Source organism: Alternaria alternata, assembly GCF_001642055.1.
Source record: "Alternaria alternata strain SRC1lrK2f unplaced genomic scaffold CC77scaffold_1, whole genome shotgun sequence".
NCBI classification, from domain to species: domain Eukaryota; kingdom Fungi; phylum Ascomycota; class Dothideomycetes; order Pleosporales; family Pleosporaceae; genus Alternaria; species Alternaria alternata.
Window position 1 is genome coordinate 1,761,166 of NW_017306190.1, and position 24,095 is coordinate 1,785,260.

The 24,095-nt window shown below is 52.8% G+C and overlaps 10 protein-coding genes across 10 annotated transcripts; 5 read left to right on the top strand and 5 right to left on the bottom strand.

Annotated features, from left to right (window-relative positions):
- Nucleotides 1–1,181: 1,181 nt before the first annotated feature.
- Nucleotides 1,182–2,496, bottom strand: CC77DRAFT_1056431 (hypothetical protein; the record flags this gene model as incomplete). Its single annotated transcript, XM_018527910.1, has 2 exons — nt 1,182–2,351; nt 2,416–2,496. 2 exons carry the CDS (start codon nt 2,494–2,496, stop codon nt 1,182–1,184), a joined length of 1,251 nt encoding a protein of 416 aa, XP_018391776.1.
- Nucleotides 2,497–2,990: 494 nt separating this feature from the next.
- CC77DRAFT_39613 (hypothetical protein) lies at nt 2,991–5,033 on the bottom strand. The gene is made up of 2 exons (XM_018531525.1): nt 4,739–5,033; nt 2,991–4,687 (listed from the first exon to the last, which is right to left on the bottom strand). The coding sequence occupies exons 1-2, from the start codon at nt 4,774–4,776 to the stop codon at nt 3,334–3,336; spliced, it is 1,392 nt and encodes a 463-aa protein (XP_018391777.1). The 5' UTR covers nt 4,777–5,033; the 3' UTR covers nt 2,991–3,333.
- CC77DRAFT_43106 (ribosomal protein S8) lies at nt 4,911–6,348 on the top strand. The gene has a single exon (XM_018531649.1). The coding sequence runs from the start codon at nt 5,291–5,293 to the stop codon at nt 5,894–5,896; it is 606 nt and encodes a 201-aa protein (XP_018391778.1). The 5' UTR covers nt 4,911–5,290; the 3' UTR covers nt 5,897–6,348.
- On the bottom strand, nt 6,234–7,623 carry CC77DRAFT_42189 (hypothetical protein). Its single transcript, XM_018531627.1, has 4 exons — nt 7,542–7,623; nt 6,805–7,284; nt 6,692–6,750; nt 6,234–6,608 (listed from the first exon to the last, which is right to left on the bottom strand). The coding sequence occupies exons 2-4, from the start codon at nt 7,233–7,235 to the stop codon at nt 6,571–6,573; spliced, it is 528 nt and encodes a 175-aa protein (XP_018391779.1). The 5' UTR covers nt 7,236–7,284; nt 7,542–7,623; the 3' UTR covers nt 6,234–6,570.
- A 1,054-nt stretch (nt 7,624–8,677) lies between these two features.
- Nucleotides 8,678–12,234, top strand: CC77DRAFT_42606 (hypothetical protein). Its single transcript, XM_018531635.1, has 3 exons — nt 8,678–9,421; nt 9,475–10,945; nt 10,996–12,234. The coding sequence occupies exons 1-3, from the start codon at nt 8,840–8,842 to the stop codon at nt 12,126–12,128; spliced, it is 3,186 nt and encodes a 1,061-aa protein (XP_018391780.1). The 5' UTR covers nt 8,678–8,839; the 3' UTR covers nt 12,129–12,234.
- A 105-nt stretch (nt 12,235–12,339) lies between these two features.
- Nucleotides 12,340–14,322, bottom strand: CC77DRAFT_1037012 (DNA/RNA polymerase; the record flags this gene model as incomplete). Its single annotated transcript, XM_018527039.1, has 2 exons — nt 12,340–14,168; nt 14,268–14,322. The coding sequence occupies 2 exons, from the start codon at nt 14,320–14,322 to the stop codon at nt 12,340–12,342; spliced, it is 1,884 nt and encodes a 627-aa protein (XP_018391781.1).
- A 125-nt stretch (nt 14,323–14,447) lies between these two features.
- CC77DRAFT_1015670 (hypothetical protein) lies at nt 14,448–17,378 on the top strand. Its single transcript, XM_018524071.1, has one exon. The coding sequence runs from the start codon at nt 14,800–14,802 to the stop codon at nt 16,984–16,986; it is 2,187 nt and encodes a 728-aa protein (XP_018391782.1). The 5' UTR covers nt 14,448–14,799; the 3' UTR covers nt 16,987–17,378.
- Nucleotides 17,379–17,672: 294 nt separating this feature from the next.
- Nucleotides 17,673–18,881, bottom strand: CC77DRAFT_925671 (membrane zinc transporter; the record flags this gene model as incomplete). Its single annotated transcript, XM_018533869.1, has 2 exons — nt 17,673–18,667; nt 18,716–18,881. The coding sequence occupies 2 exons, from the start codon at nt 18,879–18,881 to the stop codon at nt 17,673–17,675; spliced, it is 1,161 nt and encodes a 386-aa protein (XP_018391783.1).
- Nucleotides 18,882–20,887: 2,006 nt separating this feature from the next.
- On the top strand, nt 20,888–21,922 carry CC77DRAFT_1004329 (opsin-1; the record flags this gene model as incomplete). The annotated part of the gene is made up of 3 exons (XM_018523259.1): nt 20,888–21,109; nt 21,161–21,651; nt 21,706–21,922. 3 exons carry the CDS (start codon nt 20,888–20,890, stop codon nt 21,920–21,922), a joined length of 930 nt encoding a protein of 309 aa, XP_018391784.1.
- Nucleotides 21,923–23,080: 1,158 nt separating this feature from the next.
- CC77DRAFT_43364 (hypothetical protein) lies at nt 23,081–24,094 on the top strand. Its single transcript, XM_018531660.1, has 2 exons — nt 23,081–23,535; nt 23,626–24,094. The coding sequence occupies exons 1-2, from the start codon at nt 23,381–23,383 to the stop codon at nt 23,900–23,902; spliced, it is 432 nt and encodes a 143-aa protein (XP_018391785.1). The 5' UTR covers nt 23,081–23,380; the 3' UTR covers nt 23,903–24,094.
- Nucleotide 24,095: the final 1 nt, after the last annotated feature.

Sequence of the window (24,095 nt, forward strand, 5' to 3'; positions counted from 1 at the left end):
CTTCTCGTGGTTTTACGATGGATCGTTTTTGTCACCTTCACCTTTCTATCCTTCGCTGGATCACTTCACCTTCAGTTCTTCTTAGTTCTCGATTGTACTAGCTATATGTTTGAGCTTCGGCTTGATACTGTTATTAGTATTATCTTGTTCTACTTATCTTGCTGAGTTGGTTGGATTGTCTAGTATGCATGCACCTTGCAATCAAAGAAGGTTCGAGCATTAATTATATTGGAGATTCTCGATCACACTAGTGAAGAAGGCCCGGTGCTAGCGGATGGTTCGAAGAGCCTTTCGAATTTTGATTCTCCAGATGATTTGGGAAGGATCTTGGGCAAGGGGAATCAACGGAAAAGGTAGAGGATGATTTTGGGTTTACTATAGCAACTCGCGAATAGCAGGTTTCAGTCACAACAACACGTCCAGCATCGAATATAAGCCACTTACTGAACACAAAAATTGCCATATAAACGAGTGATTCGTAGATCGCTGTTGAGTCAACACTTTCAACATCCCTGCAAGCGTGAAGTTGGCAGTGAAGGCTGCGGCGAAATATCGTGGGCGAAAGGTAACTTGTACGGGCATAGGAAGTGGATAGGCGATTACGGTACCCTTCGAGGATAACCGGAGTTGTGCGGTACTGATCTCCAAAGTCCAGTACATCGGTGGTATCATGATCATGTCCATATGAGATGCACATTTAGTGAGGGCAAGGTGCTGCAGGTTTGAAGGGGCTTGCAATGTCTGTCCAGGATGATCTCAATATATATATATATATATATATGGATCGGCTTCTCAGGTGTTGACTGTCCTACATGGAAGTTGAAACACTGGATCTTCTGTGCTATGCAAAGAACAAGTGCTAGTACACTATTGCTGCCTACACGATAATAGCTTGGCACATGTAAAGCAATCACACAAATATAGGTGAGAGAATGGGATGGGACATTCAAGGTCTGAGCAATACCTATGTGTACATATGCTCCCTCTAGTGCGCCTATCGCGCCACGCCATAATAACCGAGGAAATGCAATAGTGCGAACAACAACTCGCTGTTCAAACAGCGGTGACTTCGTGAGATCGTTGACGAGTAACAATGAATGCTGTTTCGAAATGGCTCGAAATGGCTATACCCAAATGTGTACAATAGCACGAGGCTGGAAATGCGATATTATGCGAGAAGTTTATGTAAGGGATGATGGTGCTCGACCTTCTACAGGAGTCGGTTCCGTTGTGACTTGGATGCTAGGTAGTCTTTCGAGATCCAGATTCAGTGCTGGCAATTGTGGCGCCCTGGTGTTGATGGGGCTTTCGTAGTTGGGCGGATCTTCGTATGCGGGCGCATCTTCTCGCGGTATCTCTGGCGACGGTCCGCCGCTTCCACTATGACTCCTTTCTGGGTTCAGCGGCACGACCTCAAAGCCTTCGCTGTTGGGGCCGGTTGAGTGCGAGTTTGAGCGCGAGGCATCTGCAAAGTCGTAGTCGTCGGATGCGTGTGAATCAACTGATTGTGCGAGAGAGGTAACGGAAAGACCGCGTGCGTGTGCCTCGCGGCCACGGCTTTGACCAGAGAATGACGCCGCAGAATCTAAGAGGGGTCGGTTATCGCTTTCGGAAGAATTGGCCCTTAGTCGAGTGCCGTCGTGCCTTGCAACACCGAGGTCGCCGTAGGCTACGGCAGATACCCGCTGTTCGCGGCTTCGATTTCTGGCTTGGTGCTCAGCGATGAGCATTTGTGATACAGAGAGGTCTGCAGCTTCTTCGGCCCTTCGTCGGATATCTGCGAGTGCTTGGACGTCTCCACGAGCGCGTGCCTCTCTTCGCGCTTGCCGGCGTGCTTCTCGATCCGTTGCTTCGATACGTCGTGCCAGTCGTATTTGGTATAGGGATTCCATCTCCTCTTCTCGTTGTCTCTCTTCCTCGTCTAGTGTCTCTGGGAGCTCAACGACCGTGTCGACGCCCGCGCGCTCACCCTCGCGAGCCAATACCCTCTCGTTCTCTCGTGCGGCGGAGGAGTAGGCGGGCAGCGTCATAACACTGCGAATCGACGTGTTCCTGTCAACCCCAGCTGCCGTGGTGCTGTTCATCTGCCTCTCAGGATCCCCAGCCGCAGCTCCGCTCATCTCACCACTTGCCCTACTTGTACTGCCCCGGTATTCCGTGTCTTGTAGACTCGTCGAGTAGTCATTTCGGCGTGGGCGCTTGCGGAACGCTTTCCAGGAGAATAACGAAGGTAGTTTGTCGTTGGACGACTGTTGTGCTTTCTTTGCGGCGCGGTATGGTGCTCGGAACTTGAGGGTCGAGAAGTATGTGATGATGAGTATAACCAAGATGGCAACGGCGATGACTCCGACCTAGGCAATCAGGGTCAGTCAGGGCTCCAGGGTAACACGGAAAGGTTGCACGCGGAGAACTTACAACAACAAAGGTCCTGCCTTGCTTGGAGATCTCTCTCCGCTCCAACGCGCCTTCCCTTGCATGCCGCGCAGGTAACAACATGATACCAAAACAACCATACACCAGTTATGTCAAACGTCAAATGCTTCAACCAAAGGATGTTGCCGAAGCCTTGTTTTCACAATGAGATCACTTGTTTGGACAAAGGTGGATCGCCCAAGCTTCGGAAGGCCCGCGTTCTTGGTTACTGTTTCGCACTAGGAGCTGTCGAACCGTTGCGTCGAAACGTCTAAGCAGGCGGCGGCGGCAGCGGCAGCGGCGGTGAGCGAGTCGTAGATGTGGTTAGGATATTGGGGATCGGTGTCAGGTATATAGTCTGGGAATAACTAGACGACTAACAACAATGGGGGGAAAGCCGCGAGTGATGTTCTGGCTAGGCCTGCGCCCGGATGCTTGCCTTGGCAGCTGAGGGTTAATGCGGATGCTGGGATGATGGGGAGCAGTGACCAGGGGCTCTGTGGCTGGGGAGGCGGCGGCTGCGAGCGCAAATAGACATTAAATCTACAGTAAAGTGTAGCACGGCAACACTGCAATAATTGAGCCTCTAGCGATCTCCCAACGGTTTTGTACCATGGCCGCTAGGCTCCTCACAGCGGTTGAGGCAAAAGCAAGAGCTCATGTCATCTCCAGAAACCTGCTACTATTTTAGGGTCTCTCCCAGATTCAAGGATACGCTAGCGCCGGGCACTGATTGGAGCTCGTACTGCATAATGATCGCATTCACATGCTTGATCTACAAGAGTGGCACAGACGACGCTGGTCGTAATAGTGGCCGTAAATTATTCAAAAGGGTATATGCTTCGATCTCCAAAGTCGTCAATGACTACGCTGGCTGGCAAAACTCAAGTTAGATACAAGAACTGGCGCACTGACACTATACTAGAACTTCTTATCCAGCTTTTTCAAGAAACTGCCAATACCCTTCTCCACTTTATCTACCCGTTTTCCGATGTTCGAGTTGCGTTGCGGCGCGTTGGGATTCTCGTGATCTTGCACCGCGGCTTCAGTCTCCGTTGGTCTGTAAAGTTGTTGATGCAAATTTTGTCCTTGAGGCTGAGCTGTTGTGCTACCATACTGATATTGTGCATAGCCCGGGGATGCCATTGGTTGATATTGCTGAGGAGGAAATCCAGGAGACGGTACAGCAGAATGCGCAGGCGGCGATTGGGGGGCAGGCGGAAATCCGGGCGAGTTCGGGTAGTTGGCGTACTGCTGAACTGGCATGGTGGATGTTCGCTTCATGGCGGGAGGTGGTGGGGTATGGCCATTGTATTGGCCTGGTGGAGGCGCAGATGGGGGTGGTGCAAACGACGGCGGACTTTGTGGTGCACTCGGCACTGACCCCGCCGTGTTTGTACGGTGCACACTCGGTGGACCAGTAAAGCCCTGGCCTGGCGCTGGTGGTCCTGGAAAGTACGATCCTGATGTCGGCTGGGGCGCAAATGAAGCTTGTAGTGGGTTGCTGTATTGTGCGGCATGCTGATCGTGTACAGCAGCAGACCCAAGACCAGTGCCGTCGTTTGCGTCTGGCGGTGGTGGTGTCTTTTCACGATGCGCGATAGGCTCTGGCGCGGCTGGAGCTGCCGGGTTGTATGCCATTGGAGCGTAGTTGGGCGGCTGCTCGCTGGGAGGGGGTGATGTTGGTGCGGGTGCGGTAGGAGGGCCAGGGAATGACTGCGTTGTACTGACACTCGGAGTCCGACTAGTGTGTGATATGGCTGCACTCTCCAGCCTCGCGATGACAGGACTCAGGGCATCGTTCTTGTGTTCCGAGTGCGTTGGGGTGGCATTGGGGTTGCGCGTAATCTGCAGTTGGTGCGGTTGTAGCACTCTCCGAATAGAGTCAAGAAAGAGGCTCGCATCCTCTGGTGTCCAAAAATACAAATCTACCGTGTGCAGCCTGTACATGTATTTGCCCTGGTTCGAGGGATCGGGTGTGGGAAGGTGCCACTGTGACGTGTCATGATGCGGACTCGCGTTGCCGGTGTGACTCTGAAAGGCATCGACCGTGAGGGTGAACAAGCACGGGTGCTTGTATGTTTGCTCAATCTTGATGGTGTCCAGCTGACCGGCAAAGGCATCCTGGTTGGGTGTGCCCGCATGGTTCGCTACTTCTATGCGCCCACTCTGGCGCATGGGATTGTGGTAAAGGTAGACATAGGAGCCTTTGTCGAAGCGATGATGTGGGGGTTGCTGGGTAGGTGGGGAGATGTAGTAATGGACGTCTGCAAAGCTATCTAAATGTCAGTACAGCTTCGAGGCCCAAGCATCTCTTACTACTTACAGCGTCAAGAGGGACACTTCGCCCTGCTGTGGAGGCATTGTGTTAGTGTACGATGATGGTCTATCGGGCGTCCAAGATGTCTGACAGCCCAAGATGTCCCAGGATGTGGAGACGCTGTAGAGAAGTAGTAAGACGAACAGTTAGTACTCTTGGAGAATCATCAGGAGAGATCAAAGGCATATATAGGGTCGCAAGGCTGTCATATAAGCCGACGACAGCTCCGACCAACAGCTGCGCGGTCTTCTATTTGTGTCGTCCTCGAAGCGCCCGCCCATTAGTGTCGACTTTAGTAGGCGCCGGTCCAAGCTCTGCCGAATGGAGCGGGCAGCAGCGATCCACTCGTGACTTGCGGACCTCCGAGCCAATCCAGAAATTTGCTGCGTAGAGCATCCGCCGACGACACCACGCGCAATCGTACCTGGAGGCTGCATCGAGCCTCACCGTTGATACTCGCTACCAGATACACGGTCGCTCTCATCATCACATCGGCCATCGCGCCCGCCTGCTGCCGCAGCCCGTCGAGGGCAAATTCCCACCACCACTGCAGCCAATATGTCTCTCGTCAACCTCGCACATGTCTGCTCGCACATGCAGAACGCCTCCAAAGCTCGCCTTGGATTGACATCAATACCAGTCTCCAAGATGCACGTCAACATTGCGCTAGGTCTGCAACGCGAAGGCTTCCTCTCTTCAGTCACACTCGGCGGGCCAACACCACCAAAGCCCTTTCTCCTCCAGACACAGCAAGATCCCGAGCAACTAGACATGATGGCACAGAAGCTGAAGGAGGAGCCATGGCTTGCATACCCCATTGATGCACCAGCAGGCACTGGAGAGAAGGCACCACTAGGTCAAGAGCAGGTCCACGATATACATGTACCTCAGAACCCGGCGCGGAGACGGTTATGGCTTGGCCTAAAGTACTGGCAAAACGAGCCCGTATTGAAGAACATGAAGCTAGTTTCCAAGCCCACACGGCGGATATGGCTGACGAGCGAGGATTTGGGCAAGATCACGAGGACACGCGAATCGAGCTACGTAAAGGGACTGACGCATCCCGGAGAATGCATGTTCCTTACAACAGACCGAGGAATACTCGAGGCAAGAGAATGTGTGGAGCGACAGTTGGGTGGTATGGCGCTTTGCAGAGTGTGGTAGTGGAAGAAGGCTGCATATATGGCTATGGACTGTATGACATTATTGTACCAGTATCATGATGGAGCGGAATTGCATCAATGGAGCTTGCATAGGAGTAACGCGCCATACGCAACTGTAGAATATCAACCCCAGTCACAACCAATTTTGACTTGACCTCTGCACGATCCTAGACCCTGAGTCTATCAGCGAAGAAACTTGGTCGAACACGTCGGTGCACTGGTACAGAGGTTGGACTGGAGGGGTGCAAAATCCAAGTGGATCCGAGTTAACGTTACCAGTCGTGTACAGCGAATATCCTGGTTCAAAAAAACTTCGCAACATGGACAGCCTGTCCACTAAGACAGCATTACCACACTCGGGCAGCAATACATTATTGTTGTTGTTGACGTGTTCTGTCACGTTGCTTAGAGTGTAGACTTGCTCGCGACCATAGTTCTCATAAAGCAATTATCTACAGAGTCGTTCTAATTCCCGTGGTCCAGGGATGTATTCTCATACCAATGTCGTAACCATTTCGCTTCCATATCATCTCAATACACACGCCAATACTTTCAAATATTGGCGCAAGGGGGAATATGTCCAAAGAAATTCGTAATTCTGACCATAGCCAGTGCCAGATGCTCCAAACCCAACTCCGATACCCCGAATACCCTGTCATTATTTGACATGTCCCATTAGCTTAGACATAGCTGCGTCGGCTCCGACTGTGGCTCTGGTGCGAGTAGCGAGGGCTGCGAGAGCGGTGGCCGTGACGGGAGCGGTGGACTTCGCGCTTCACAACGACTCGGTCATTACGGTGGTGACGGTGCACAAGTAGAGCCAATATGGCAGTGATGAAGAAGAAAATGATGTTCCTGCACAGTATTAGATTCGTGTTTGCCTCCAACCTTTTCTGAAATTGAACTTACATGATTCCGAAAGCCCATGAAGCCTTGAGCATGGCGCATTGGCGGTCGATGTTGAACCCCCACCTGTCTCCACTGACAGTGAATAAACCAAGATCAGCGCTGTAGGAACCATTCCTTTCCCAGTTGGAGCAATCAGCATCAGCAATCCCTCGGAGAGCATAGACGGCTCCGATAAAGGCACCCATGAAAAGAAGGTCGATGAAAGCCACGAATTTGGCAGAGTGCTTCGCGCGCGTGTAGAGGAAGAGGGTGCCTATAGCCCATGCTGCGCCGAGCACCGATACGATGAACAGGACGAGGATTGACGTTGGTGTGAGGAGGCCGCGGCTGTTGTACCAGTCGACGAACCAGGCGAGCATGCCCAGGCACGGGATCAAGGTGATGATCTGGAAGACGCGCCAAAAGATGAAGGATAGTCCGGAGAACGACATGATGGCAGTTGGCAGGATCGCAAAAGTGCTTCGAGAGAAGAGGTGTTTGCTTTGGTCGAGCTGTCAGCTGAACCACGGTCGGTTAATGCCGTGTAACGAAGCAGGTGCGATGCGACAAGAGAGATGCAGGACGACGACAAGCCGCCGAAAAAAAAATGCAGGGCAGCGCGCTTTTAAGATCTCACAGTGATAGGACAGACCAGGATGCGTCTTGTTTTGCGATCGGGTTGCAGAATGGTCGCGGTGTTGCAAGGTGACGTATTGAGCATGGAAACCGGGATGTATACTTTAAAGTGGGATGCCTACTCGGGTGGTGGGTATGGTGAAGGCGGGGGAGGCTGGTACTTTGTGGCTGGATCGTGCCTTCCTCATTTCTAGCCAACCAAACCGCCAAAAAACGCGACGGACAGACCACACCCTTAAACACGACCTGCACCGGCGGCAGAACTGGTTTTCGACTATTAAAATGTGTTCGCATCCTGCCATGCCTCGACGCTCGCGGCTCGATACTCGACGCGCATTAGCGGCATCGCGTGGAACAGCAACACACACGCCGTAGCTGAGCGTGGGTCTGGACAGCTGTCGGCGCCCAACCCGCTCCCATCAGCCTAGACGGCATGTGGGCGTCGCCATCATTCGTGGATCCTCGCAGAACCGCCGAGCAAGCGGCCGTTGAGCCAGCACTCACCTGGCCCTGAAATTCGACCCGACCAGACGTCTTTGCGCTCATCACCCAGAGCCTTGGGCCCAAGCTCCCCAATGCAAGGGCTACCTTGCGTGAATCCGGACGTTATGGAGAAGCACCGTGGAGCTCCTAGACGTCAAATCTCACCTGCTCGCCTGTGCCGCTCTGCCTCAGCCCACAGTCTGCGCCTAAGGATTGTTTTTCATTTCGTGCTGCATGGTGATGGGATTGCTGACCGCCGAGAGGCACAAGAATCAGCCGGCCTTATCACAGCCTGCCATTCTCTGCCATCCAAGCCATAACACTGGGGTCGCTATTGGTCTCCCCACCTGCGGATGCACCTCTTCTGCAAAAGGATTGCCATTGCACTGGGCCGCTCGCTTCGCGGATTAACCTGCAGCAACTCGGTAGGATGAGTCTCTTATCAGCAGCCAGACCGCATTCGACACACTGCCCTGTGCTCCGCATCCTGAGCGCCGGGACAAGCGGACATGGGTTTTTTTCGAGAATAGGTTCGATATATACGACCTGGTACCGCGAACGTGTCTGCCTTATTAACCCCTCGCGTTCTTTTCTGCGCGTGGTAGTTCCCATGTTGTTTTGATCGCATGAGCCTCAATGCCATCCCACACTCTTTCATCCGCTTGTTTCTAATCAATACCACCACATCATCGGCCGACGCCTTTGTTTCATTGTTGTTCCTGGATTCTTGCGGCAGGCATAGCATTTACCGAAATAGGCGAGAAAGCGGGCAACACGATACTCCAGAGCCAATCATATTGCCTCTTCCTGATTTTGTTCGAAGCTCAGTATAGAAAAACATCTCAAGTTTGATGCAAATATAGAACGATCTCCTTTGTCCAAACTTTACATCCGACCACCGACGAATCTATAGCCCTACCAACGACTCGAGCAAGATATGTCGGCACGAGGCGCACGTAGTCGAAAGGTACAGCAGAAAGAAGTCGAGAAGAAAGAGAAGAAGGCGGTTGTAAAGGGAAAGGCTCCCGAACGGATACAGGAAAACCATGATGCGTTTACAGAGTGGCGACCATCACCAAACTCTAGTAATCCCAGGGGTGGGATTCAACGCTCCCTTACAGTTTCCAGCAACAACAGTCATGCAACATCGCGAAGCAGTTCTACGCACGATGGTGGCAGCAGCAGTCGACCACGACTACATACTCTTCCATCCGACGTCTCTTCCGGAAGTCGACCTCCGCCAACGAATTCTTCTAGAGCCGAATCCGTATCAGACAACTCGGCAAAAGGCAAGGACAAGACAAAGTACCAGGCAAAAGGTAAAGATACAAAAGCTCCTCGCGGTAGAGGGGGAGGAGTGCCAATAAAGAAGAGCGTTGCACCGACGCCCACGCCTCCTGTCTTTAGGTCTGAATCGTCCGCGTCCTACGCCTTTCCAACCGACCAGAAAACATGGCTGAACTTCAAGGTTTGGACGGATGGCAAAGATGGCATGCGCCCATATGGAGGGTTCGACTACGTAAGTTGTTAGCATGCATGAAGAAGCTAAATCCATCTGACGCAGTATTTCAGGATGAAGATATGCAGCACGGTAGTGTGCTTATCTATTTCAAAGAGGAGCAGGTAGACGAGGATCGCCCAGTCCCTTCGATCCGGGCTGATTTGGAGGTCCTTCAAAATTCAGGCTCCACTTGGCTGAGTAATGCCTTGTTGTACGGTCAAATAGACGATAACGACGTCGATGACTGGGCGCTTTCGGAGAGCGCAAGTTCACCATCGCAGCCTTTCTCCCCGAATTTTCCACAACCTACACAACGGCGGATGTTAGGTCCAACATCACCAGGCGGACGATCTCCGCCGCCTTTTGACATCGACCAGTCACATAGCATAGATTCTCGGACTACTTCTAGAGCTTATCATCCATCTGAAGCCTCCCATCGACACTACACCAATTCGCCACCTCCTTTTCAACAGAGTTTCCAACGCAACCCAACCCACGAGATATGGTTCACCGCGCCCGAAAACATAAGGACACCTCAGGGGCAGAGACTCCATCACGTTGCTATTCGTAATTTCCTGGCCATATTGCATGGCAAACCTATAGTTGGAGCAGACGTGTATGACATGCTGAGTACACTCCAACCCCAGATACATATCATGTACGATCTTGACACGGACGCTCGATCTGGAATGACAGCTAGGGAACGTAGTGTCCAAATGATTACAGAATACCTTGGCCGATATGGTATCGATGACTTACGCAACAATATTCGACGAGCTCTTGGGCTTTTGGCATGGGCAGAACAGGACACTATCAAGTGGCGACAAGGCTACCTCGAGAGCTTTGTACACTTAGCTGGTGTCATGACACCGGAAATAGAGGACCACCCGGATTTCAAACGCCTCTCTGTGGTCACAAGGCGGAACCTCGGTTTAGCTGCGAAGACACTGCAATTGCGCGTCATGGAAGCAGAGGAAAAACTGTCCAACTTCGACTTCAGTGATCTCTGGGAAGACACACTGAAAACTGCGAATAGCCCAGTCTATCAGAGCTACCAGTCGTTTCGCCAGTTCCTTATTGGTCATTTCACCCGCATATACGGTAATTGGCCACCGACCTCCGACAAGACATGGCTTAATCGCAAGGTTGTGAACGCTATGCAAGAAGATTTTGGTTCTCTGTACGATTATTTCGTCGACCGAGACGTGATATGGAATCCTCGAGAGGAGCGAGCATCTCGTAAATGGGAGATGGCTCATCGAAAAAATGACAATTTCAGTGCAGACTTGCCAGAGCTCGGTATGACGGATATGCTGGTCACTTACGATGCAAAGAACGGGTATGCACACATTCCGCATCCGTACCCCTTACTTCCTAGAGAGGTACCAAAGACGGGCAAGGACAAGGAGAAAAAGAGCTTCTTCTCTTCACTGAAAAAGGATAAGCCCAAGGATACCACAAAGGACGCAAAAGCACAACTGCAGCTCTCCATTATCTTTAGCGATGCAACGAATATCGAGAAACTAGACGTTAACTTCAACGGTAATTGACAAAAAACGGACACTTGTCGGGCTGTGTTGACGTTTCCTTAGGATCTACGCTTATTGACAAGTTCGAACAGTTCGAGCTCACCACCGACTTGAAACACATGACACCGCGCGAAGCACGTCTAGGACGTTGGGTGCTTCTGTACGGCGTGCTACAAGTCTTGTCAACTCTATCTGTCGACGTCCAAAGCCTGAAGCACACGGACGGCGTACGGTACTTCCTGAACACCGATCTCAAGCGCATGCCTGAGTGGGTAAGCAACGGTCAGATAGAGCATCTAGAAGCTAGGCAGCAACGATCTTGGTGTTGGCAGCGCGCATGGGATCCAATGCCTGCGCAACCTGCGCCTGTAGAGCTCGATGCAACACCGAACAGCGAACGTACGAGCCACCATGAAGATGCACGACACGCTGAGATAGCAGGTCATAACTTTCCTAGTCCACCACCGCAACATGCACTCCCTCCCCCACCGCAGCACGCACTTCCTCCACCCCCACCAAGTCTCGACGGCGCAACACTGATGCAGAACGACATCCGCCGCCTAGGAGAGAAGATCAACAACCTCCACCTCTCTCACAACGCTGGCAATCATTTCCGTCAAGAATTCGAACGCCGCCGCGAAAACGAAAAAGTCATACAAGACGAATTCACCGATCGCAAACCACGTTTACAAGGCGAGACGTTCGGGCCTCGAGCAGCTCGCGACAGAAATACTGACAATACCTTCAACCCGCGAATGGATTCTCTCCCACGTTCCCGCGACCGCGATGCGCCACCCAGAAGCCAATCGCGCATGGACGACAGTTTTCGCCTCACAGAATCCGACTTCTCGCCGCATGCCCACACCAACGATTTCATCGACCGTCAGCAAGCCTCCCTCTCACCACCTGCACTCCACTCGGGTCTCCACAGTCATACGAACAGTCTGAATACCGATCTGGGCGCTTACCCTTTCAACGTGAATGAAAATGAGATGCAGTGGCCGGTTCCCCCAGGGTACAATGAAAGCAATCATTCGTGGAGGGAAGGGAGGGAGAGCACAGTGCTAGGGGAAGGATATGGAGCCATGGACTTTGGTATGAGGGATGGTGTAGGTGAGGGCAGGAATGAAGGGATGCAGGGCACGGGGATGAGAAGGACACCTAGAAGGGTGCATGAGAGAAGTGGGTGGGATTAGTGTGGACTTGGTAGGAAGGCGGAAGTTGGCATGCGCGTGGATTTTTAATTGGATATACCCTCTTGTTTTCATTTGTGTTCTTTCTTGGATTAGCAAAGGAGAACAAAACTGCAGGGTCGCAATGCTGGGTACTACTGGGGGTACAGAAAAAGTCAAGCAACGGTGCATTAATAGGTTTCAGCATCTTTGTCTGGGTATCACATGTTTATCTTTAGTTGCTGTTGCCAAGCGAGAAGAAAGCCCTTCTCTTTTCTCTCGCCTGTTGTTCTGAAATTGACCCTTCATTCTTCGGTCTTCCACGCTTTCCCTTTTTGGTTATTGGCTTGGGGGCGATGGATTGCTTCTCTGGTGACGGCGCTGTAGATTTGACGACTTCCCTGATAGTCTGTTTCGAAAGGCAAAAGTCGATATGGGCATTGAAGCTCGCGTCATCTGGCGGTTGAGAGATGGAGCAAATGGGACACTGCCATTGCGGTTCGGGCGCCGATCGTTCCTCTTCCTGGTGCCCTTGTTCCTGAGACAGCTTCTCCAACTCATTCATCTCGTCGTTGCGCTCTTGTTGTGCGGCTTCTTCAAATTCCTCCTCGGGCCAGGTCTCCCATGTCCCTTCATTCTTTGAGGTGGAAGCCTTTGAAGAAGTCGACGATGTCTTGGCTGCACGGCCGAAGAAGTCGATTCCAGGCTTCTTTGTGCTGATGATCTGTGTGACTCTCAGGCCCATGAGACGCAACTTCAGGTCCGGTATTTCCTTCATCAGCTTCTCCAGCATAGGGAGACTGTATCTGTATAAGTCATCCGCTTTGTTAACAGCAAATGGTGGTGTCGTCTGTCGTGTATGCACTTCGTAGGTATGAAGTTTGATCTTGATGCAGATGGTCCTCCCTTTATACTCAGTGCGCTTCAGGTCTCCTTCGAGCTCTTCGGCGACGTGACGAAGCTTGTCGCGCAGGGCATCGCGATCCCCTAGCTCCCTGAACGTAGTCTCTGTCCCGACACTCTTGCGCTCACGGTCTTCCGCAGGTTTGACAATGGTACGTCCCAGACCTAGATAGCACTGCATCAAGAACTGGAATGCCTTCTGACCGAATAGCTTCGCCAGATATGCTCGATGTGCATAGATGTCTCCGCAGGTCTTCACGCCTATAGCATCCAGCTCTCGTTCAAAGACGCGACCAATGCCGTTCACCTTGCGTGTAGGTAGGGTCCTCATGAACTCTACAATCGTCTGTCTGTCACTGGGGAGCAGAAACTGCCCATTTGGCTTGTTCTTGTTTGAGCAAATCTTGGCGAGTTTGGCATTTGCTGCGATACCGGCAGAGACGGTAATCTTGGCCTTCTCATAGACGTCTGCGCGCATTTGGCTGACTGCTTCCTCGGGGGTCATATGGTGCTCTTGGCAGTACTCTGTGAGATTCAGGTATGCCTCGTCGCAGCTCGCACTCTGGAAATTAGGATCGTACAGTGCAAGGACTTCGCGGACCTCTTCTGCCTTGGCCATGTATTTCGCGAAGTTCATAGGGACGCAAATTAGCTGTGGACAGAGTTTCATGGCAACAAAACCGGCCATGCCCGAGCGGCAGCCAAACTTCCTCGCATGATAGTTGCAGGTCGTCAGCACACCTTTGCCGACCGCAAACGGAACGTCTTTCAGCTCCGGGCGATCGAGCTCCTCTACGGCGGCATAAAAAGCATCACAATCGAGGTGTACAATGACCTGACTCAGGTCCCTGCTCAGCTCCAATTCAGCGATATAGTCGTCGGCTCTGCGCTGGTCAGAGGTCAAGTCAATCTTCTCCAGCTGACGTCTCTTTGCCAGGATCTTGTTGATCTTCTCTGTAAGATTCTTGTCCTTGACTTCCTCGTTGTTGAAGAACTTGGAGCCCTTGGATGCATTGTAGATGACCTCGGAGACCTTTGTTTGGTCTACAGTATCTTGTCCGGCTTTTGTGAGCGAGGGGCCGAGCAGGTGGTACTTTAAGGAGTCGTGCTCGGCCGAGGCTGTTCGTGCGGGCTGTGGACGCTCTGGTCTGTCTCGAGATTCTGCTTCGGGAGTGGTCATGGTGGGTGAGGTAGGCGCGGGAGGCAAATCGAACGCGTCGAGGGTTGGACTACTGAGGCCATAGTGGGAGACGGGCGAACCATGAGGCTGCTCGCATGGTACGAGTGAATGGGCAGACCCTGCGGCATCGCTCATGGTAAGTGGGGGGTCATCTTCGGGAGAGGACGAGATGATGGCCCACTAAAACGCGAGATGAGGCGTGGAAGACTCATGACGCGCTTTCACGCTTGCGCCCAGCTGGGACTAGCCTCCCTGAAACCGTGCTCTCCAGGATATTCAGGGCCACCAGAATCATCTCACACCAACACAGACACCCGCTCCGCACAGTCCGAAACCCTTCTCCTGTTCTCGTCCATCCCTTTGACAATGGACTGGACACCAACCGTCTACAACCCTCCACCGCTGGCATTGTAGAAGTGGGGCAATACACGTAGAGCTCGCTGCTGTTTCGACCCTGCAGACACCCGACACGCTACTAGCGGCCATCAACATACCACCATCAACACCGCCATTACCCCCCGAGCAACCACCTGTAGCCTCCCCGGAAGGCCATGATCTCCCTCCGCACACGCAGCATAACACCCACCCTATAGCTGCACTACTCCCTAGAGGATGCCCATCGAACGAACCGACCGAAATAACCCACGGCCATTGAAGCCGACGCTCGCTAGTAACCGAACTGCTGCGAAGACGCCCTTGACCCCTCGACTTGCGGTTGCGCCCACCGCTTCCTCCACCGTTAGCTCATCGAGCACCCGCACCACCCGCACCAGCAATGGAACCACCCCGGCCAAGCCTGCTGCTTCCTCACACAACGACGTGACGCCTGTGAAGGCCTTCCTGAGCAGCAATGTGACTCCTCGCTCTTCTTCGAGGAAATCCCGCGTTGGTGTAGACAGCACGTCGTCGACACCCAGCGGCACACCCTCCGCCACACCGAGCAGCTCGCGGCCAGGATCCACGGTAGACTTTCACAGTGGACACAGTGCCGTGGGAAAGAGCGGTGGTTCTTCAGTCGGAGTCCGCCCGCGGAGTACACCGGGACCAAGCAGCAGCCATGTCACGCCAACCCCGAGGTCTTCGATTGGCGCGTACAACAACCCCCCGTCCGAGACGGGTTCCAGGAAAGACGCTTCGTCGCTGTTTTTCCATGCCAACGACGCCCGCCCGCACGAGCAACCGGCACCAGTACTAGCAACAGCACCCCCAAAGAAAACACCTACCTTCTTCTACGCTGATGGCAGACAAGATGACGCCCCTCCGAAACACAACGTGCCTTCGCCACCGCTATCATCCGTGGGGAGGGCTCAGCCAGAGAGCAAGTTCTTCCACGCAGACTCGCTTTCCGAGAAAAAAGATCGCCAGCCGACCCTCACTCCGCCAGTTATGCCCATGTCGCCAGATCTGCTCCCGCCTTCTGAGAACCTACAGTCGCTGCGTCCACCATCGCCTACGAAGGACTTCGCGCATCTGTCGTATCGCAAAGGAGCCTCTCAGGTCCGGCCAGCTCTTAGTAGAGGCAGTTCTGGAAACTCGGCTTTGGCCATCTTGGCTGGACCGAATACGCCGGATGTGTCTGATCGCACCAGACGCAGGTCCAGTGTTGCCTCTACTATAAAGCGAGGACATGTCAAGAGTTCTAGCCTGTCGTCAATCGATTCTGTGACTAGCTTGAAAAAGGCACCGACTGCTGAATCATCCGCTATGGCACCAAGCCCGCTACATACTGAAAATCGCGCTCCTGGCGATGCAGCAGCTACGCCCTCTCCACGCTTGACTGCGTTCTCCCCTATAGGATCTCCGGTATCCGGCAGTCCATCGAGAAATAGCGATGGCAAGAGTGCGCTCGAGATGATGAACGAGCTTGCTGCCAACGCACGAAGGGAACGTAAAGTGCTTGACCTTGAGATCAGTAACTCCTCGCTTCTTGCTATCAACCGGTCCTTGGAAAAAGAAGTTCGAAAGCAAAAGGCTGAGCTCAGACGCTTCCGTCGCATGAGCCGAGCTGGAGTCTTTTCTGCTGACACGGCTGGCGAACCCCTGGAAACCTCGGCTATTGGCGCTGGTAATATAGGAGATCTGTCTGACATGTCCGAGGCGGAAGAAGAAGAAACACCTGAAGAGGAGGAGGAAGACCCGGAAAGCAGCGACTCTTCTTTCGACGACAGCGCTTTGAGTCCAAGCGCTCAACTGGAGCGGGATGAAACACATCGCTCACGAGACGAGAAGCGTCTCCAGTTAGACCTCTCAAAACATCGAGAGATGCTCAACGACAGTCAGAAGATGAACCAGAGTCTGAAGAAATGTCTCGGGTGGACAGAGCAACTGATTAAGGATGGTCAAAAGGCACTGGAGTACAAAGTGCACATCAGCGATGTCAAAGTAGGTGGCCGCGTACTTGTTCCAGAAGACGACGACAACGATATCAGCGAAAAGCGGGAATCTAGGGGCCTCCTCAGCCCTTGGAGTCCAATACACAGCGCCATAGAAGCTCTGGACTCTCCGTTCTTCCCACAACAGAGCCGAGTCATCGACCGAGACAGTGGCATAGACCTCGAAGGTCTCGAACACATGGAGGAAGACAGCGACCAGTCTCGGGCAGCATCTCCGGTGGACGAGGGCCCATCCAGGAGTCCTGTGAAAGAGTTCCGTCCCAAACTGCCAGGCCAATGGATCTCGTACGCAACGACACGTGAAACGGACCTGAAGAAGCACGAGACCCTCAGCCCACTTGGCTCGCCATTTGAAGAGCGAATCAGGTATCTCCATGCGTCTATCGACGCCCTGGAAGCGTCATAACCATATAAATTTTCGCTTCTTCCAGTTTGCACATACCCACCTTACATACCCAACTTTTGTTTGCAGCATGGGAACAGGCGTTTACTATAAAGGATAGCTTTGCCGGTCTGCATCTTCACCCCACTGGCGCACAACGGCACAATGCGTCGAATGTGATTTCGACGCCCCTACGACCGTTTCCTTTGTTTTTGATTGTTCGTTCTTTTCACGGCCGCAATGTACACTCTCGTTTATTTGATAATGTCTGAATCTACGGCCTTGAACAATCTTTGACAAGATTGGGTCGCGTATTGGGCTTTTGTGTGTGCAGTCAGTCAGTTTTAATGATACCCCCCGCTTCAAGCGTTTACATACAAACACATACATAGCCAATATATACATCACTTTTTCACTTGTTAGCCATGTAGAGCCTGTACCATTTTTGCGATGATCGCTCGGGCGACCTGCCGAGCTCAGCTGTGACGTACACGGGACCAAGCATTGTAAGACGAGATCAAGTCGAATATTGAGACAGTGAATATTTCGAATCCGTCTGAAGATGTTTGTCTATTGCAATGTTCTATCACATATTCCCCTATCTGAACAGAAAAGCGACAATAGAGCCAGCATTGATCTACGGGTATCCAAAAAAGCAAACGATGAACATATAGAAGAAAAGATAACCATGAGCCGCATGACACGTTAATTTAAGCCCAGTAACCCAGGAGCGCCATCAGACCAGCACCAAGGACCATAAGGCCGAAAGCCTTGAGTGTCCGGCTAACAGGACCTTTTTGCATGTAAGGGCTGAACATGAACTCGTGGGCCATGAGCTCGACAAGTCCAGTGTAGATGAGGATACCAGCACTGATGGAATCGAAAACACCATTGGTAAGCAGTGTAGTGCGTGACTCGGGAGCAAACGATTGTCGGACACCTAGGCCGATGGCAATAGCGATGGGGGTGGAGAGACCATAAGCTAGACCAAGGAGGTACGGCGTCCAGCGCTTGGATGCTGGCCAAGGAACCTCAGCCAGACGCGTTCCCAACCCCAGACCCTCGAACATCTGGTGGAATACCAAGACGATGTAAAGCGTGATGAACTCCTCGCCAGAGACAGCAAGTGTAAGGCCGATGAAGATAGAGTGGAAGATGACACCGAACTCGAGGATGAAGACGGCCGTCAGCTGGGAAGCGTAACCTTCTGGCACGAGAGCGCGAGGCGTCATATCGGACTTCGACTCAGCTTCGTGGTCAACGTGGTCGCGTTGGTGGCCAAGATGATCTTCTCCACGCATGTTAGGGTTGGTACCAGCGGACCCTTCGATGTCACCCGCCTTTTGCTCCTTCAAGTTGTTGTCGAAGCTGCTGTAGTCTTCGGCGTGCGCCGCGGGTGGGATTCCTGCAGGCGCGTGGCTGTGCTCATGATCATGATCATTACCGAACTTGGCGTAGCGCATGGTCATAAGCTCAAGGAAGAACATAAGGAAGAGGGTCATAAGGGCAATGCCCTCAGGCCAGGGGTATGCGGCAATGACACCGGTCAGACACTCGTTACCCAGTGCTTCGTTCGCTGGTGCGAGAAGATGGATGAATGCAGTAGTGATAATCACACCTGAACCAAAGTACTTTGCAGCGAAGAAGACCCAGTTAGGTACCAACTTGTGGCGCGTACGTCTTGCCAGAACAGGGAACATGGCACCTGTGTGGTGTTAGTGCGCGAAGATCAAGGTGGGATTGTTGTACATACCGAAGCTAGATGCCACCATGATGACAAAAATGGACGAGATGCGGGTACCCATACGGCCATCGTACTCGTTGTCGCTGCCGCAAGTGATGACCTCGTCGGGCTGTGTCTCTGCACCCTGATCTTGACGCAGCACAAGGCGTGCAATATCGAAAGCGGTAGAAGCCATGGTGGTATGGAAAGAGCTTGCAGTAGATGAAGAAGGGCGGTGTTGCAAAGTATTCGCCTAAGGTATTTTTGACCAAAAGGGTCTCCAGTATTGTTGATCTCTCGTTGGTTCGGGCCCGGAAATCTGGTAGTGGTCCAGCGGAGCAGCAAAATCCAGTAAGCTTTCTTGGGTATGCAGAGAAGCTTGGTTCCGGCTCGGCAGTGCGTGTCTTGTACAGTCTTGGGCAACAACAAGCACTATATAATGGGCATTTGACGGCAATTAAGCACCCTGATGGATAGAAGGAAATGCTTGACGGACCTCGTAAGAATTGACGGGGCACAGCGCTGGTAGGAGGATGTGACGACGGGCCATATGCCAAAAGAGCTTTACCTAGAGTACCGTGATGGTGCGCTAAGGGCGAATATTCCACTGGTGCATCGATAAGAGGCCTATCGCGTCGACTGTGGCTGTCATTCGTGGGGGACGTATTGAAGAGCTATTAGGATATGAAAAGAACGTGGGATTTGTGTCAACCATGGTGTTGGTATTCAGCATGCGCGACGATGAAGTTGTTAGTACGCGGCGAACGAGCGTTCAGCAACTGCCAACTTAGTCAGCCACGATGCTAGCGCGATTCGACTTACTCGAGGCGAACCCTCAACAATCCTACCATGGAGAAGTTCGCGTCCACTTTAAACTCTGGGGCGGTATCGAGTGGCTGAAACTGAGATAAATCTGGAAACACGACACCTTCAGCGCGCACTTTGACGAACCAAGGGAAAAAAAATGAACATCGCAAGCATGTCCGCACCCGAAGTACAACCCAAATTCCGATGAGCTCAACACCCAACAAGACATGCCTATGGATGCAGGCGCGAAAGTAAGAATATGAACTACGCCGTGATGGAATGGTGAGAAAGTAGCGGGATACTTGTGTTGAGATGGCGAGGCTGTCACAAAACTTGGCAAACGGCCCCGTTGAGTAATGTGCTGAGGCTGGGCGTGTCGCGATGCTCGTTGTAACTGCATTTAGGTTCAGACGGAAGCAACTGATGTGGTGATGGGCGCAGTCTCCGCAGTCTCCTCACGCGCTGCCGCGTGATCCGAGGATATGTACCGGGCATCGTCGACAAAGACAGAAATGTAGATGCACGTCGTCTCAGACAGTAAAGAGTCCAGGATACTCCCTATAACAACAAAACGTATGCACTTCGGCCCGCTTCAGCTCTCCAGAAGCTCTGAATGGTTGGGCCAGATCACACCACCGTGAGGGGCTATTGACTGGTGAGATGTAGAGTACCCGCCAATGCGCGACAGGGCGGGGTCGTCGCATGTACAATTGGGTTCGATGGCCATGGCGATGTCAGCGACTTGATGGAATCCAGGCGATCGAGACATGCAACATGGAAATGAACATCGGCGCACGGAAGAGGGGGATCGAAAAGTTAATACAATCGGTGGTACTGAAACCTGTTTGTGAGGCTAGACGCGAGCAGCCGAGGGCGTGCACTCACACTGCGCTTTGTTGCTGTGGGGAACATCCTGGACGGCTTGGCGCGGTGAAGCATTGATGATGTACCAAGGTACTCTTTCGCGTAGCAACCAGCCCCACTCGACGAGGTCACTCCAATGCCTCAACCACGCGTGCAGAGGACGCCATTGACGGCCGCCATGACAGCTCCAGTGCATTAATGAGTGCATTCGCGCAGAGAGTTCAGACCCTTAATTTGAAGCTGTTAGGCGCGAGCTGATGTTCGTGCATCCTTGCTTCTCACGCAGGCCGTAGCGGGAACCAATCAATAGCGCATGCCGTGAGGGGCTATGACGTCTCGATTCCTGTTTCGTATAGCTCCTGCCGCAGCTCCAACAGGTGACCGCATAGCTGCCTAGCTTCTCCTCTTTATAACTCCGCCTTGTCTCACTCTGTTCCTTCATCTCACTGTCAACTCTCCCATCGATCACTCGTCAGCACATACAGTTGCTGTCAAGGTCCCGGAGTCAATTCACAACACCAAATCGCCATCATGATTGAGGAAGTCTTGAAGAAGACCTCGGAGATGTTCCCGCTGCCCACGGCAACGGCCTCATCTCTGCCTTCGGTTGCTCCCGTTCCCACTGTCATCCCCGGCAGCGAGCCCGTCTACGAGGTTGCTGGCGATGCTGGACAGAAGACGCTTTGGGTCGTCTTTGTCCTTATGCTGATCGCCTCTGCTGGATTTACTGTCATGTCATGGAAGGTCCCATTGGTAAGGACCCCGTTCCGAGTGACTTGAAACGCAATGCCTAACACCTACTAGAACAAGCGTCTCTACCATGTCATCACCACCATCATCACCCTCACCGCAGCCCTCTCCTACTTCGCCATGGCCACTGGACACGGTGTTTCCCTGAACAAGATTGTCGAGCGCGAGCAACATGACCACGTTCCCGACACCTACACCACCACCTACCGCCAGGTCTACTGGGCCCGTTACGTCGACTGGAGCATCACCACCCCTCTCCTGCTCCTCGATCTCGGTCTCCTTGCTGGCATGTCTGGAGGACACATGATCATGATGATCGTTGCCGACTTGATCATGGTTCTTACTGGTCTGTTTGCTGCTTTCGGCACTGAGGACACTCCCCAGAAGTGGGGCTGGTACACAATTGCCTGCATTGCCTTCATCTTCATCTTCTGGCACCTTGGCCTTAACGGTGGCGCCAACGCCCGCGCCAAGGGTGACAAGCTCCGCACTTTCTTCGTCTCCATCGCTGCCTACACTGCCATCCTCTGGACTGCCTACCCCATGTAAGTTTATCCGTCATCGTATCCGTTCTCTTCATGACACTAATACTTTCGCAGTGTCTGGGGTGTTGCCGACGGTGCCCGCAAGGCTAGCGTTGATGCTGAGATCATTTCCTACGCTATCCTCGATGTCCTTGCCAAGGCTGTCTTCGGTGCCTGGCTCCTTGTTGCCCACGCCAACATGCGCGAGAGCGATGTTGAGCTCAACGGCTTCTGGGCTAACGGTCTCAGCCGTGAGGGTGCCATCCGCATTGGTGAGGACGACGGTGCTTAAATGCACTAATCTGTATTACTCTCACTACAGAATGCTTTGACAAGAGTGGTTCGCCTGTGATGGGACCGGAACCTGGGATGAAAGAAAAAGCTTACGCGGCATGTGTCTGTTTCCTACTGTCCTTTTAGTCAGTAGTTCTCCTCAATGATCTAGCTTTTCATCAATGGAGTTGGGGGGCTTGTCAATAGGTACGGGATTGGACGCCCATGATGTGGACGTATGTAGTTAATGCGATAATGATATTGATCTCGTACTTTGGTCAGGACCGCGTCCCGGCTTACCGCCGAACCACTCAATCTGATGTGCCACATGGAAATGGTGATCCGCGTGTCCCGATCCCCTCGTTCAGGTCCGCTTATATATTCAAGTGTTCTTGGCTGTGTCGTTGTATTCTAGTTTGATCATTCATTAGTGAGACCTTTATAGCCTACCATGTTATCGTCAGTCCTTACCATTGTGCTTGCGGCACTTCTTATGCAACCGTAAGATAATTCCAGCCGCGCCGTTTTCCATACCCTGACATATAACCCAGCGCATTCTCGGTCAGCCCTACTTCGCCGTCTCCCACGCCCACACCATCGGCAGACTGCGCAGTCAATGTATTCAAATCGCCACCTCGCCAGACTAACTGCACCTTCTATGAAACCACGACTACTTCGACTGTGTACACGGACTGCGGGGGATGCGCGCTAAAGACGAAGGTTTTAGGCGTAGGGCTTGTGAGTGTCTCTTTCCAAGCATCGTAGATTGGGAAAGCTGATTATGGTGACATTTGTAGGGCTGCCGGGTTTCTACGACGGTCCCAGGAACTGCAACTGCCACAGTTACGGCTTGTAAGAAGGATTGACGATGCTGGGAGGTGCGACAATGACTAGACGTGGGGAAAGGCAGCTTGGTTGGCGTTGATGTGTCGTAGTATCTAGCATACCATGAATACCAGGACGCGAAATCTACACAAAAACGTTAGCAGTGGGGCGGTGATTGCTAGTCCAGGTACTTGGGCATTCCTCGACAAGATCGACTGCAGATGCCCAAGCCGCCTCACATGGCAACCTTTCGGCGCCGTGTCAAGAAAGTGTCGCTAGGAATGAAACGTGCGGCATGTGCTCATCGCTTCGCGCATGGACTCGATGCTGGTCAGCCAACGCTCCGTCTGACGCGAAAATCAAGGCAGCACGATCATGTCTTGCCGCCTTGGGGGGTGCGTCTTTTTGCTCATCCGACGTAAGGTGACGCGGTGACGGCACGCGCCTGATCCCTGCTGTATCGCTGCAGGGATTCGGTAGGCGGCTGCCCCGCAACCAAGGCGCGATGCAACAGAGCAACCTTGGAAGGCACCTCTCCCCTCTCGTCTCACATTGAGACTCTCCTTAAGTACCCGTAGCAACCCCTTTGATCGCAAGTCACCAACCTCACTTACTACCCCATCTTCCTGAGCGACTAACAACAATTGCCAACATGACGTCCGAGAACACTGACATTGTCGACGAGACGCCCATCTCTCCCGTTCGCTCTCTAGACAGGCGCAACAGTCTGGAGAAGCACCTGCAGCATCGTCCGGAACCGCAGGATCTGAAGAACAGGCATATCCTGCTAGACACCACTACTGCGCCGTATGTTCCTGACCCCGGCAAGCTCATGGAGCTCTACTGGAGGGAGCTCTTTCCTCTACAACAGCCTCACTAACGCCCAATCTGCAACAGTGCTCTCCAAGCCAAGGCCCTCGAGCTCGAGCGCCAGCGCGCAACCGACAACCTCAAGAAGGGCCTCAACTCCCGTCCTGAACGCGCCGAGCTCGTCGACCGCAACATCCTCCCCGCCTCCAACGCTGCGCCTGCTCTACAGGGACACCAGAAGGAACTCGAGATGCACATGAAAGCGGATAGTCTGGAGAAGGGGCTGCAGAGCAGGCCAAGTCCGGAAGAGCTTGTCAAGAAAGGCATTCTGGATGCTGACGAAGCCCCTGTTAAGGATGCTTGAGCTTCGCACCCGGCGACAGTCACACTGCTGACTTTGTCCATTCATGCATATGGCGTTAGCGGAATTTTGTCACACATTTGAGGTTGCACTGAGCTTCTTCCAAGTTGTACGGTTATTGCAAACATGAGTATACATCACGTCATGAATCAAGTTTGCTGCTCGCTGCTTTGGCGGCTACTCTCTCTCTCTCTCT